Here is a 13,066-nt window from a genome sequence, read left to right on the forward strand (position 1 = left end):
ATGTTTATATTTTTCACTTTGCTAACATAATTTTTATTTTAGAATGTAAACATATATAAAATAATATATATATATATATATATATATATATACAGGGTGATCCGGAACGTTCCAGCCAGACTTTGAGATCTTATAGGAAATTAAATTCTGAACAAAAAATTTCCTATAAAAAAACATGGGTCGAAAAATGCTTTCTTAAGAAGTTATCGCTCGAAAATCTCTAAAATCGTAATTATTTTACACATTTTTCCAAATATCATGGAAAATGTGCGTCTTTTAACAAAAAGTACCGAAACAAAAGTTGTAGAAAATTAAATTATCTTTTAAATGAGATCAAAATGATTGTTATACGTTTCATAGATTTTGATATAACCAGTTTCAAACAGTGCTTTTGTTACTTATTGTTAGATCGATTAGAGTTGAATCAAGAGGAAATCCATAAAGCGATTAGATCGGTCATTATTCGATGCCGAAAGTGTATTGAAGCTAGGGGGGGACATTTTGACAACAGTTACTTTTTTCACGTTTTTATTCATTTTCTACTATTACGTGCTATTTTAGTCTAAAAAGGTTTATTTTATTCTCATAGAAGAAAAAGATTTTTATTTTCTATTTTTATCGTTTTTTTCAAGAAATTTATTAAGTTCTATTTTCTTTTTATTTCATTTTCTTTTCACCTTTTTTGCTCTTCTCTTGCATAAGAGATTTTTGTGCGACAGCCTCCCAAGGAAGCATTTTTAGGAAATTATTTTTCACTAACACACAAATATAAAATAATCTTTCACGACCACACAAATCAAAGAACAACTTTTCATTAATATTGATATTATAATACATATATCGGAACAATTTGTAACACTCCACTCAGCTAATTTTCTCAAGTGCTGAATAATAATATCAACAAAAATATTTTTTTACTAATTTATTCTCTCTCTTTCTTGATATTTTATTCTCTCTCAAATTTTGCTGTAGACACGTGCGTATAACGTTTATTAATAAATTCGATTCTCCGATAATATTTATATTTCCTTTTTTTTCCGTTTCATATCTACAATGTTCTGAAGGGAACTCTCCTTTTTTATTCTTGATACGAATGCGTATCAACAATATTCTGAAATGCATCTGATACATAATGCATGTGTATATGTGTTATGTGAACTCCTCTAGATTTCTTTTCTTTCTTCGTGGCAATCACTATTTTATTATTAAACTGCAAATGCCCCTTTTTTCTACGTAGTAATCATTACTTAATCATTATATCGCTTTGAAACACATAGCTGCCCGTGCGAGAAGCCGCTGATAAAATAATACATATTTTCTTTCTAAAGATGAATTTCAAATAAATCCCACCTTGTATTTTTCAATACGAAACCTGAATCCCCTCATCTTTTCTTATAATCGAATAGGAAGTGCTGTATAAACAACATATAATCCCATATATCGTAATAATCCGTTAGTTACGTATACACTCTACAATTACGTATTACACATGTCTATATTCATAGACACACACACACATACTAGCAAATGATAAATTGTTCAATCCTTCGTAATACTGAGTAAACGCATAATCAAAGCGGTTTGGTATAATCGCGAAGAGCCTTGCAATCTAACGATAATTCTCACTCAATAAACATCAATGAAGGTCGACAAAGGTAGAGTATAACTTGGAAAAATAGCAAAATTTGCACTACAATATTCTCAAAAAAATATAATAGCATTATATATGAAATATAGTTGTATATATAATTTTCATGTTTATTAAAATCAAGTTCTCTCTCAAAATAAGTGATAAAAACTTTGCATTTCGGTTTAAGTTTTATAAAAAAAGAATTTCGATTACGATGAATTATTATTAAATTGCTATCTAAATGTGTTTACCTAAGAGATAAAACATTAATGTAAAATGTTTCTAAATTAACAAAATAAAATTAATACAATATTTATAAATAAAAATTGCTTAATTAATTAATTGCTCATTAAATAAATTGTTCTCTTTCTATAACAAATTATGTACATCTCGGGAACAATATGTGTTATCTTTACTACTATATTTTTTACATCTTATATTAATTTAATATATATAATGCTTTCTTATATTTTGTATTTTATTGTTTATATTATATCCTTTCACGTTATAAATATATATATTTACTTTCAATTAATATTTAAAAAATATTTTTTCTGTTAAAATAATTATTCTTCCGATTGATACTCACAATACATTATTTATTAAATGTTTATTAAATAAGAAATATTTTGTACGAAATTTATTGTGTATATACAGGGTGCTCTAAAAAGGTACAGCCAAAATTTAGGGAGATATTCCTCACACATAAAGGATGAAAAAATGTTATATGCTTTTTAGAGCATCCTGTATAATAATATTTGCACGTATTTGATAAAGTTTTCCATGTAAAATAAAATAAATAATTCACTCTTAATAATTTTACAAAGGCTTGCAAAATTTGTAATTTTTTGCGAACGATTTATAGATCTTTCATAGAACTTCACGAAAATTCGATATATCACGAAAGTTTGCCAGAATGAATATTAAACTTTGTACTCCAACAAAAAAAAAAAATTTACTTTCGACATACAAATTGAATCAAAGTATTTTCAGTAGTAAGATTGAACATTTTTAACTTTTAACATTTATGAATCAATTATGCCAGTCCATAATAAAATTTTAAAAATTAATACAAATAAACTGAATGCTATTATAATATATAATAATTCAAATCGCAACAATGTCTATACGATTTTATAGGAATGTACAATAAGCTTTACAAAAGCATTGTATATAAAATTGCTTGAAATTGTTATGTAAAATTGTATATATACATGTATACTATTGAGTTACACGCGCAAGAGAACAAAAGGTAGTTTCACCAAGATGGAATATTATTATCAAAATACAGTATTGTAAAAGATATATTGCAAATATGATTTATTAAAAATGTCTAAATATAGACATTGATAATAAACTAATTAAGTATAACTATAAAGTATGAATAAAAAAAATTATATAGCTTTTAAAGATTTGTCAATAAATTAATAATTAAATTCGACATATGTATATATTTATATAAACACATTTTATATATAAAAAATTACACTCTTATATATATGTATATAAAAAGAAATTTGCGAAAATAATATTTAAAGGAAAAATAATATTTTTTTTTATATTGTTATAAGTAATGATATTTCTTCTGAAATATGAATAATTCATTAGATTTAAATTACGCATTTAACTTGAGCCGACAATGTTTGCGGCTATTTGGCATATGGCCCGATCCACATACCCCTTTGAATGATTTTCGTTGGCCAAGCATAAGATTCATAATAATTATTTGTATTATGAGTATTTATGTATTCACCCCACAAATGATAAATGTGATCCGTGCTTGGGGTAATGTGAATCGAATGATGGATGCCTTTGTTGCGGTCAATTTCTTCTTAATGGCATTGTGGAAGCTGATTTATACCAAATATCACGACGAGAGTAAGTTATCATTTTATAGAAATAAAAATATTAAGTAGATTTGTACTTATCATACGTAATATTAATGTTAATGTTGATTTTTTTCTTATTAAAGTTTAAGACTGCTACTGTATGACAGTTCTTTTTGTATAAAAACAACTTGCTTTGCCAATTAACATTTATACTAATAGTAATAATATATAGTCATATTTAATTTGGAAGAACTTCAAATACTAATAGCATCCGTTATGGCTGATTGGGCAACTTCGAAGAGCAATTGGGAACGAAGTACAATGTTGAAGCTAACAAGAAATGGCAGAAATTTATCTTTTGGATATTTCGCAGCTGCGATATGCACAATCCTATCTGCTTATTTTGTTCGTATTGGAGCAGTCGTACGAAATATACACCAGCCTCGACGACATCTTGTGTATCGGTTCGATTACATTCAAAAGAGTCCGAATTATGAAATCACCTGTTTTATTCAAATCTGCAGTAGCACATATGCAATTCTCGGCAACTATAGCGTCGACAGTTTCATCTCGACATTCGTGTTTCACATATGCGCACAACTAATAAATTTACGAAGTACGCTCAACAATTTAATCGACGAATTAGGCAACAAATCTATATCTTCCTTGAAATTTAGAAAAGGTTTAATCGCGATCATTATACGACACAAGCATCTGATCAGGTACATCTGGAAATTTTTAATGCGCACACATATTATGTAATACATTAAAGTGTTTTATAGCTGAAAGAAAGCATTTTAATCTGAGATAAAAATAAAATCGAGAATTTATATTTAATAAACAAAAATATATATACAGGATGTTTCACCAAAAGTGGCCACCCTTTTTATCTTTTAAACTAAAAGAGACAGACCGTAACAAATATATATCAATCTAAATAGTTCAAATTGAATTTTATTGTGAGCATAATGGTTGTTTCCAAAAACTATCTGTAAAAACGAACGGGCGACGTCTACCTTTTCACTTTCTGCCCTGCGTTGTGGCCAACTTCTGACATTAGACATTGACATATGTCATGTTCATGAAGGAAGAATCGTGACTATTTATAATCTAGATGGACAACTCTCCTTACTCTTCCTTCATGGTCATGTTGTCATTTGATCATAATAGTTACTCCGAAGTTGGTCATATCGCAGGACCGAAAATGGAAAGTTGGATGTCGCCAGCGATATTTCAAATTGATAAAACTCGTATAATACGTAAAATATTTACATTATATCATACACGATTATATTCGTTTCAAACAGCGCTACAACTTTTCATGTCAACATATTCACATTATTATAAAAAAAGTATGTATATCTCTCCATTCGTTAACATAGATAGCTTTTGGAAGCAACCACTATGCTCGCAATAGAGTTTAGTTTAAACCATTTAATTTGATATTTATTACGGTCTACCTCTTTTAGTTTAAAAGATAAAAGGAGATAATCACTTTTTTGGTGAGACACCCTGTATATATGCGAGAGAGATGCAATTTGTCCACAATACAGTATAAATTTCGATTCCTTACTTTTGTTTTCAGCTAAAAGAAAACGTATTATTCTGAGATAAAAATAAAATCGAGAACGCCATTTATATTTAAGAAAAAAATATATAAATATATATATTTTTTATTATTAAATATAAATGGCGTTCTTGATTTATATATATATACGAGAGAGATGCAATTTATGCACAATACAGTATAAATTTTGATTCTTTACTTTTATATTAGACACATAGTACAATCAAAATTTTCGTATTTTAATACTTTCTTTTTTTTCCTTTTATATAAATATTTTATTTGGTATATATGTATTGAAGATATCGTTTTCATTATGCGTATAACTATATTTTCATTTAACGCATACGTACCAAATGATAAATGTGAATTGGGAAATCAATACAAAAGAAAAGTTAAGAATATAACAGTTTTACTTTATACCCTTAAGAGTGGCGGTAACAATTTGAAACTCTTTCTCTCTTTCTCTTTATGGAACGTAAATATAACAACAAATACAAAATTAATTTTATTTTGTATAAATTCAAAATTCCAAATACAACATTCTTTAAAGATTCCTACATTGTTAAATTCTCTAATAATAAATCGATAATTGTATACAATAATATATAAATTTTAAAGGAATGTAAGGACGATCAACGATTGCTACAGCCCAGTATTATTTGTACACTTGCTAGGCGCTTCTTTTCAGTTATGTCTCGTAACCTTTCAGGTTTCTATGGTAAGTGAAACAATTCATGTGTGTATATAATCACCATATTATTTTACAGAAGAAATAAATATGAATTTAATTTAATAAAAAAAAAAAAAAAAAACATTTTTTCTGAATATGCTTTTATAATTTATCGTATTAGAATTATACAATATAGTGTGCTATAAGTGTCAGGCAACTATTGCATTAAAAAGTACTATTTTCAGACGATAACAGATAATTTGGGCGTTTCTCCTATCAAAATAACTTTTCTCACGTTTTTTATCCTCTTCGTGTTGATGCAATTGTATATTTATTGTTATGCCGCTGAAAGACTCTTAAATGAGGTGAACAAATTATGCGCATTAACCCTATTTATGTAAAACAAAAACATAAAATTTCTTTTAGAGTACCAATATGGCGTACGGGGTATATGAATGCAAATGGTACAATATACCAGCGAAAGATGCGAAAGACGTGATGCTGATCGCGTATCGATCTGCGATTCCGCTTAAATTGGTAGCTGGAAAATTTGGAAATTTTTCGTTAGAATTGTTCGGAATAGTAAGATATATATCTAAAAGAAAAAAAAAAACATGGCTTTATATGCAATCGTTGTACAAAAATATCAATTTCTTTAATTTATAAAAATGTTTTATTTTTATTTTATATTATATATTATGTAAAATTTAAAAATTTCTCTTTTTGCATATATAAATGATCTATCATTATTATCATTCGTGAAAATAAAATTTAACACATTATCTATACTTTTTACTCTATTTAGGCGGTAAAAACGTCAATGGGATATTTATCCGCGTTACTAACGATAAGAGAATAAAGGAAATAATATCGAATTAATTCTGTTTAATCGACTAGATCAATTTTCGAATAATGTACTGTACAGATTTACATGCACTGCCTGTAATATCACTTATTGAATAAATAGATATTTGTGTGCAATCAATGAAACAATTTATGTGTTTCTGTTGACTAGCGTATCATAAAGAGTTGAATAAACATATATGGTATATTATATATGTTATGTAAATTTTAAAGGATAAAAATTATTCAGTTTTCATGTATTATTCGTATAAGCATTTAATCCAAGTTTATATTTACAGAGATATTTACATTTAATTAATATAAACTATATTTAATGCACATTCGAGAATACATGTGCGTATCAAATCGATCGAGATGCATATAAAATATAAATTACATATTTTCTATGTTTAATTTTTATTTTGTTTAGACGATAAAAACATCAATGTGTCACTTTTAATAAACTATTTATTTATCTACATCTGGCGGTGTAGAAAGAATTAAAAAGATAAATAAAAAAATGTATTAAACAATATTCCAACACTAACACTTCAATGTCATAAAATAATCTTTCACAAACACACAAATCAAAGAATAACTTTTCACTTGATACACATATATTAGAACACTTTGTGACAACCGATGCTTCGATTTTCTCAAGAGTCGCATAGCAATATCCACAAATTTTACAAAAAAACTTTTTTAATAATTTGTTCTCTCTTTAATTTTGCCGCCGTAGACACGTACGTACAGCGTTTATGAATAAATTTGATCTTCTATAGTATAATATGTATATATTCCCCCCTTTCCTGTTTTATATTTATAATATTCTGGAGGAGTATTCTCTCCTTTCTTATTTTTGTTATGAATGCATCTGACGCATATATAATGCATGTATATGTGTTACGTTAACTTGTCTAGCTCTTCTTTTTTCGCTTACGATAATCATTATTTTATCATTGAACCCATTTGAAACGCACAGCTGCACATACAAAAAGCGACTGATATACTGTTGCGTTTATTTTCTGGAATTGAGTTTCAAATAAAGCCCACCTTAACTCGTCTATACGAAAACTGAATCCCCTCAGCTTGCTTATAGTCGGTAAGCAAGTAAATGCCGTATTTACGATTCAGACTATCGTGGTTGTCATGGTACGTATATGATTACGTACTACACGTATTACTATTACATTCGAAAGGGGTTATAGACATATTGGCAATTAGTAGTTGTCCAATCCTGGTTGTGCTTCTTTACTGAGCAAGCACGAAATTAAAGGGACTTGGTATAACTCGAAAAGCGTTGCAGTTTTACGATAATTCTCACTCAGTGAACATCAATGAATGTCAACAAAGGTAAAATATATTTTGGAGTAATAACAAAATTGTTCGCGTTTCTACAATATTTCCCAAAAAATATAATAGCACATATATAAAATATAAATGTATATATAATATGAAGTTTTTCAAAATTAATTCTTTCTCTAAACAAGTGGTAAAAATTTTACATTTCAGTTTAAGTTTTATAAAAAAACTCGATAACACGGTTAATCATTACTAAACTAATATCCATATGGTAAAAGATTAATATAAAATGTTCTCTATATTAGCAATATAAAATTAATACGATAATTAAATAAATTTTTCTTTTTATATAAAAGATTATGTTGTACATCTCGGGAACAATATGTGTTATCTTCATTATTTACATCTTATATTAATTTATATATATTTGCTGTCTTATATTTTCTATTTTACTGTTTATATTTCTTTACATTATACATATTTATTTTTAATTAACATTTAACAAATCATTTTTCTGTTAAAATAACTATTCTCCTGATTGATATTCACAATACATTATTTATTAACCGTTCTTTAAATAAGAAATGTTTTATACAAATAATATTGTATAATAATATTTGCAAATGTTTAACACAGTTTTTTTATATAAAATAAAAAGAATAATTCACTCTTAATAATTTTGCGAAGACTTGCGAAACTCTTAATTTTTTGCAAGCAATCTATAGACCTTCGATAGAACTTCATGTTTCACGAAAGTTTGCCAAAATAAATATTAAACTTCGCACTCCAACAAAAAATGTTTACTTTCGTTTCGACATACAGATTGAATCAAAATGTTTTTAAGTAAGATTGAACATTTTTAACATCTAACATTTATGTGAATCACTAATGCCAGTTTATAATAAATTTTAAAAATTAATACAAATAAACTTTTGAATGCTATAATATACTCTTTCATCGTAATAATGTCCACGATTTTATAGGCATTTACAATATGTATACTTTAAAAAAATATTGTATATAAAATTGCATAAAACTATTATGTAAAATTGTATATACATGTATGCATATATACTGTCAAATATACATATACATACATATATATATATATATATATATATATATATACACTTTACATATAAAAAATTATAATTATATTAATAAAAAGAGAAATTTGAAAAAATATCTTTAAATTTTTTTTTTTTTTTTTTCCATTGTCATTATAACTAATGATATTTTTTTCTAAAATATGAAAAATTCATCAGATTTAAGTTATGCGTTTAACTTGAGCCGCCAATGTTTGCGGCTAATTGGCATATGGCCCGATCCATATATCTCTTTGAATGATTTTCGTTGGAAAAGCATAAGACTCATAATAGCTATTTGTATTGCGAGTGTTTATGCATTCATCCCGCAAACGATAAATCTGATCCGTGCTTGGGGTAACGTGAATCGAATGATGGATTGCTTTGTCATCGTCAATTTGTTCTTGACATTGACATTCTGGAAGCTGATTTATACCAGATATCACGGCGAGAGTAAGTTATCATTTTATAGAAATAGAAATACTAAGTAGATTTGTATTTATCATAAGTAATATAAATGTTAATGTTGAATTTTTCTTATTAAAGTCTAATATCCGTATTCATAGTCCTTCCTTATTTTAAGGACGGAGGAAGCCTCCATGAAGGATTCCTTGAATCTGCAAGGAACCATCTTGTTTCATAGATGGACCTCGAGTCACCCTTCCAGAAGAAAGGAATATTTTAGGGATTTTTAGTGACCGACTGGAGGCAGCACCGTTTTATGCTGCCTGCAACTAATTTCATATAATAAATATGAAAACTTTTTCGTATCTTCAAAAAATTCCACGGGATTTTCCCAATCGCGTATGTATCTTTTCGGAATCCGCCACAGAATCCGATTCTCTGGATTTTCGTCTGCAAATCCATCGTCAGAATCATTTAATAATTCATTGTCCATTATCCCTTTTTCCTTTATACACTTTCAGTTTGAGAGCGCGACAACAAATAACCACAAAACCACAAATGTAACGAAACTAACTTTTGGAAGTTATATTTGGTTATATTCTGCGTATCGTGTGCTAAAAAGGTCGCATCACTCCTCAAGGAAGCTCGTGACCTTCCTTGAGATAAAGGAGTCAATAAGATTCCTTGTTCGGTCAAGGAAAGTTTATGAAACATGGAACGAGGAACAAGGAATCCTTATTCCTCAAGGACGGACTATGAATACGGGTATAAGACTCCTATTGTATGACACAATTCTTTTTATATAAAAATAACTTACATTGCCAGTTTACATTTATACTAGTAATAATATAGTCATGTTTAATTTGGAAGAACTTAGAATATTAATAGCATCGATTATGACTGATTGGACAACTTCGAAAAGCAATTGGGAACGAAGTACAATGTTGAAGCTAGCGAGAACTGGCAGAAATTTATCTTTGGGATATTTCACAGCTGCAATATGCACACTACTATTTGCTTATTTCGTTCGTGTTGAGGCTGTCATACGAAACATACACGAGCCTCGACGACATCTTGTCTATCGATTCGACTACATTCAAAAAAGTCCGAATTATGAAATTACCTGTTTTATTCAAATCTGCAGTAGCACGTATGCAGTTCTCGGCATTTATGGAGTCGATAGTTTCATCTCGATAGTCGTGTTTCATATGTGCGCACAACTAATAAACCTACGAAGAACGCTCAACAATTTAATCGACGGATTAAGCAACAAATCCATATCTTGCTCGAAATTTAGGAAAGGTCTAACTGCGATCGTTATACGACACAAGCATCTAATCAGGTACATCTGGAAATTTTTAATGCGCACACATATTATGTAATACATTAATGTGTTTTTTAGCTGAAAGAAAGCATTTTAATCTGAGATAAAAATAAAATCGAGAATTTATATTTAATAAACAAAAATATATATACAGGATGTTTCACCAAAAGTGGCCACCCTTTTTATCTTTTAAACTAAAAGAGACAGACCGTAACAAATATATATCAATCTAAATGGTTCAAATTGAATTTTATTGTGAGCATAATGGTTACTTCCAAAAACTATCTGTAAAAACGAACGGACGACGTCTATCTTTTCACTTTCTGCCCTGCGTTGTGGCCAACTTCTGACATTAGACATTGACATATATCATGTTCATGAAGGAAGAATCGTGACCATTTATAATCTAGATGGATAACTCTCCTTACTCTTCCTTCATGGTCATGTTGTCATTTGATCATAATAGTTACTCCGAAGTTGGTCATATCGCAGGACCAAAATGGAAAGTTGGATGTCGCCAGCGATATTTCAAATTGATAAAACTCGTATAATATGTAAAATATTTACATTATATCATACATGATTATATTTGTTTCAAACAGCGCTACAACTTTTCATATTCACATTATTATAAAAAAAGTATGCATATCTCTCCATTCGTTAACATAGATAGCTTTTGGAAGCAACCACTATGCTCGCAATAGAGTTTAGTTTGAACCATTTAATTTGATATATATTTATTACGTCTACCTCTTTTAATTTAAAAGATAAAAGGGGATAATCACTTTTTTGGTGAGACACCCTGTATATATGCGAGAGAGATGCAATTTGTCCACAATATAGTATAAATTTCGATTCCTTACTTTTGTATTACACACATATTACAATCAAAATTTTCGTATTTTAATATTCATCGGAATTAGATGGTCCTTCTTTTCTTAACATCTCTTTTTTGTTTTCTTATGTAAATATTTTATTGATATATACGTATATTGAAAATGTCGTTTGATTACGCGTAACGATATTTTTATTTAACGCATGCGTACCAAGTAATAAATGTGAAATAATGCGAAATCAATGCAAAAGAAAAGTTAAGAATATAACAATTTTACTTTATACCCTTAAGAGTGGCGGTAACAATTTGAAACTCTTTCTCTCTTTCGCCTTATGGAACGTAAATATAATAACAAATATAAAATTTATTTTATTTTATATAAATTCAAAATTCCAAATATAACATTCTTTAAAGATTCCTACATTGTTAAATTCTCTAATAATAAGTCGATAATATTGTATACAATAATATATAAATCTTAAAGGAATGTAAGAACGATCAACGATTGCTACAGTCCAGTATTATTTGTACACATGCAGGCGCTTCTTTTCAGTTATGTATCATAACCTTTCAGATTTTTACGGTAAGTAGAATAATTAATATAATTAATATAGTTATTTTACAGAAGAATTAAGTATAAATAAAATTTAATAAGAAGAACATTATTTTTTTAAATATGCTATTTTAATTTATCGCATTAGAATTATACAACATAGTATGCTATCTCAAACAATTATTGCATTAAAAAGTATTATTTTCAGACGATAACAGATGATTTGGACGTTTCTCCTATCAAAATAGCTTTTCTCACGTTTTATACCTTCTTCGTATTGATGCAATTGTACATTTATTGTTATACCGCTGAAAGACTCTCAACTGAGGTGAACAAATTATATGTATTAATACTGCTTATGTAAAACAAAAATATATATTATATAATTTCTTTTAGAGTACCAATATGGCATACGCGGTGTATGAATGCAAATGGTATAATATACCGACGAAAGATGCGAAAGACCTAATGTTGATCGTATATCGATCTGCGATTCCGCTTAAATTGGCAGCTGGAAAATTTGGAAATTTTTCGTTAGAATTGTTCGGAATAGTAAGATATATATCTAAAAGAAGAAATACACTGCTTTATACATATATATATGCAATCGTTGTACAAAAATATCAATTTCTTTAATTTATAAAAATGTTTTATTTTTATTTTATATTATATACTGTGTAAGGTTTCTAAATTTCCTTTTTTGCATATACAATATTATATAAAAATGATTTATCATTACTATCGTTCGTGAAAATAAAATATAACATTCTATCTATAATATCTTTTCACTCTATTTAGGCGGTAAAAACGTCAATGGGATATTTATCCGCGTTACTAACAATGAGAGAATAAAGGAAATAATATCGAATTAATTCTGTATAATCGACTACATCAATTTTCGAATAATGTACTGAACAGATTTACATGCACTGCCTATAATATCACTTATTGAATAAATAAATATTTGTGTGCAATCAATGAAGCTATTTATTTGTTTCTGTCGACTAGCATATCATAAAGAGT

The 13,066-nt window shown here is 27.9% G+C and overlaps 2 protein-coding genes and 1 pseudogene across 6 annotated transcripts in view; 2 read left to right on the forward strand and 1 right to left on the reverse strand.

Annotated features, from left to right (window-relative positions):
* Positions 1 to 13,066, reverse strand: part of LOC138935415 (uncharacterized) — a 90,240-nt gene that overhangs the window by 54,403 nt on the left and 22,771 nt on the right. The window lies entirely within an intron of this gene.
* On the forward strand, positions 1,366 to 6,627 carry LOC138935564 (odorant receptor 4-like). Of its 4 annotated transcripts, none has more exons than XM_070300225.1 (7): positions 1,366 to 1,655; positions 3,239 to 3,508; positions 3,710 to 3,923; positions 5,645 to 5,744; positions 5,942 to 6,061; positions 6,123 to 6,278; positions 6,502 to 6,627. In XM_070300225.1, exons 1-7 carry the CDS (start codon positions 1,640 to 1,642, stop codon positions 6,553 to 6,555), a joined length of 930 nt encoding a protein of 309 aa, XP_070156326.1. In that variant the 5' UTR covers positions 1,366 to 1,639; the 3' UTR covers positions 6,556 to 6,627. The 4 variants fall into 4 exon arrangements, with proteins under 4 accessions (XP_070156326.1, XP_070156324.1, XP_070156323.1 ...); XM_070300223.1 differs by having other exon boundaries at positions 3,728 to 4,181; XM_070300222.1 differs by having other exon boundaries at positions 1,367 to 1,655; positions 3,710 to 4,181.
* On the forward strand, positions 7,775 to 12,945 carry LOC138935715 (odorant receptor 10-like; annotated as a pseudogene).

This window comes from Polyergus mexicanus, unplaced genomic scaffold (genome assembly GCF_030449975.1).
Source record: "Polyergus mexicanus isolate NDT 795.1 unplaced genomic scaffold, iyPolMexi1.0 SCAF_8, whole genome shotgun sequence".
NCBI classification, from domain to species: Eukaryota; Metazoa; Arthropoda; class Insecta; order Hymenoptera; family Formicidae; genus Polyergus; species Polyergus mexicanus.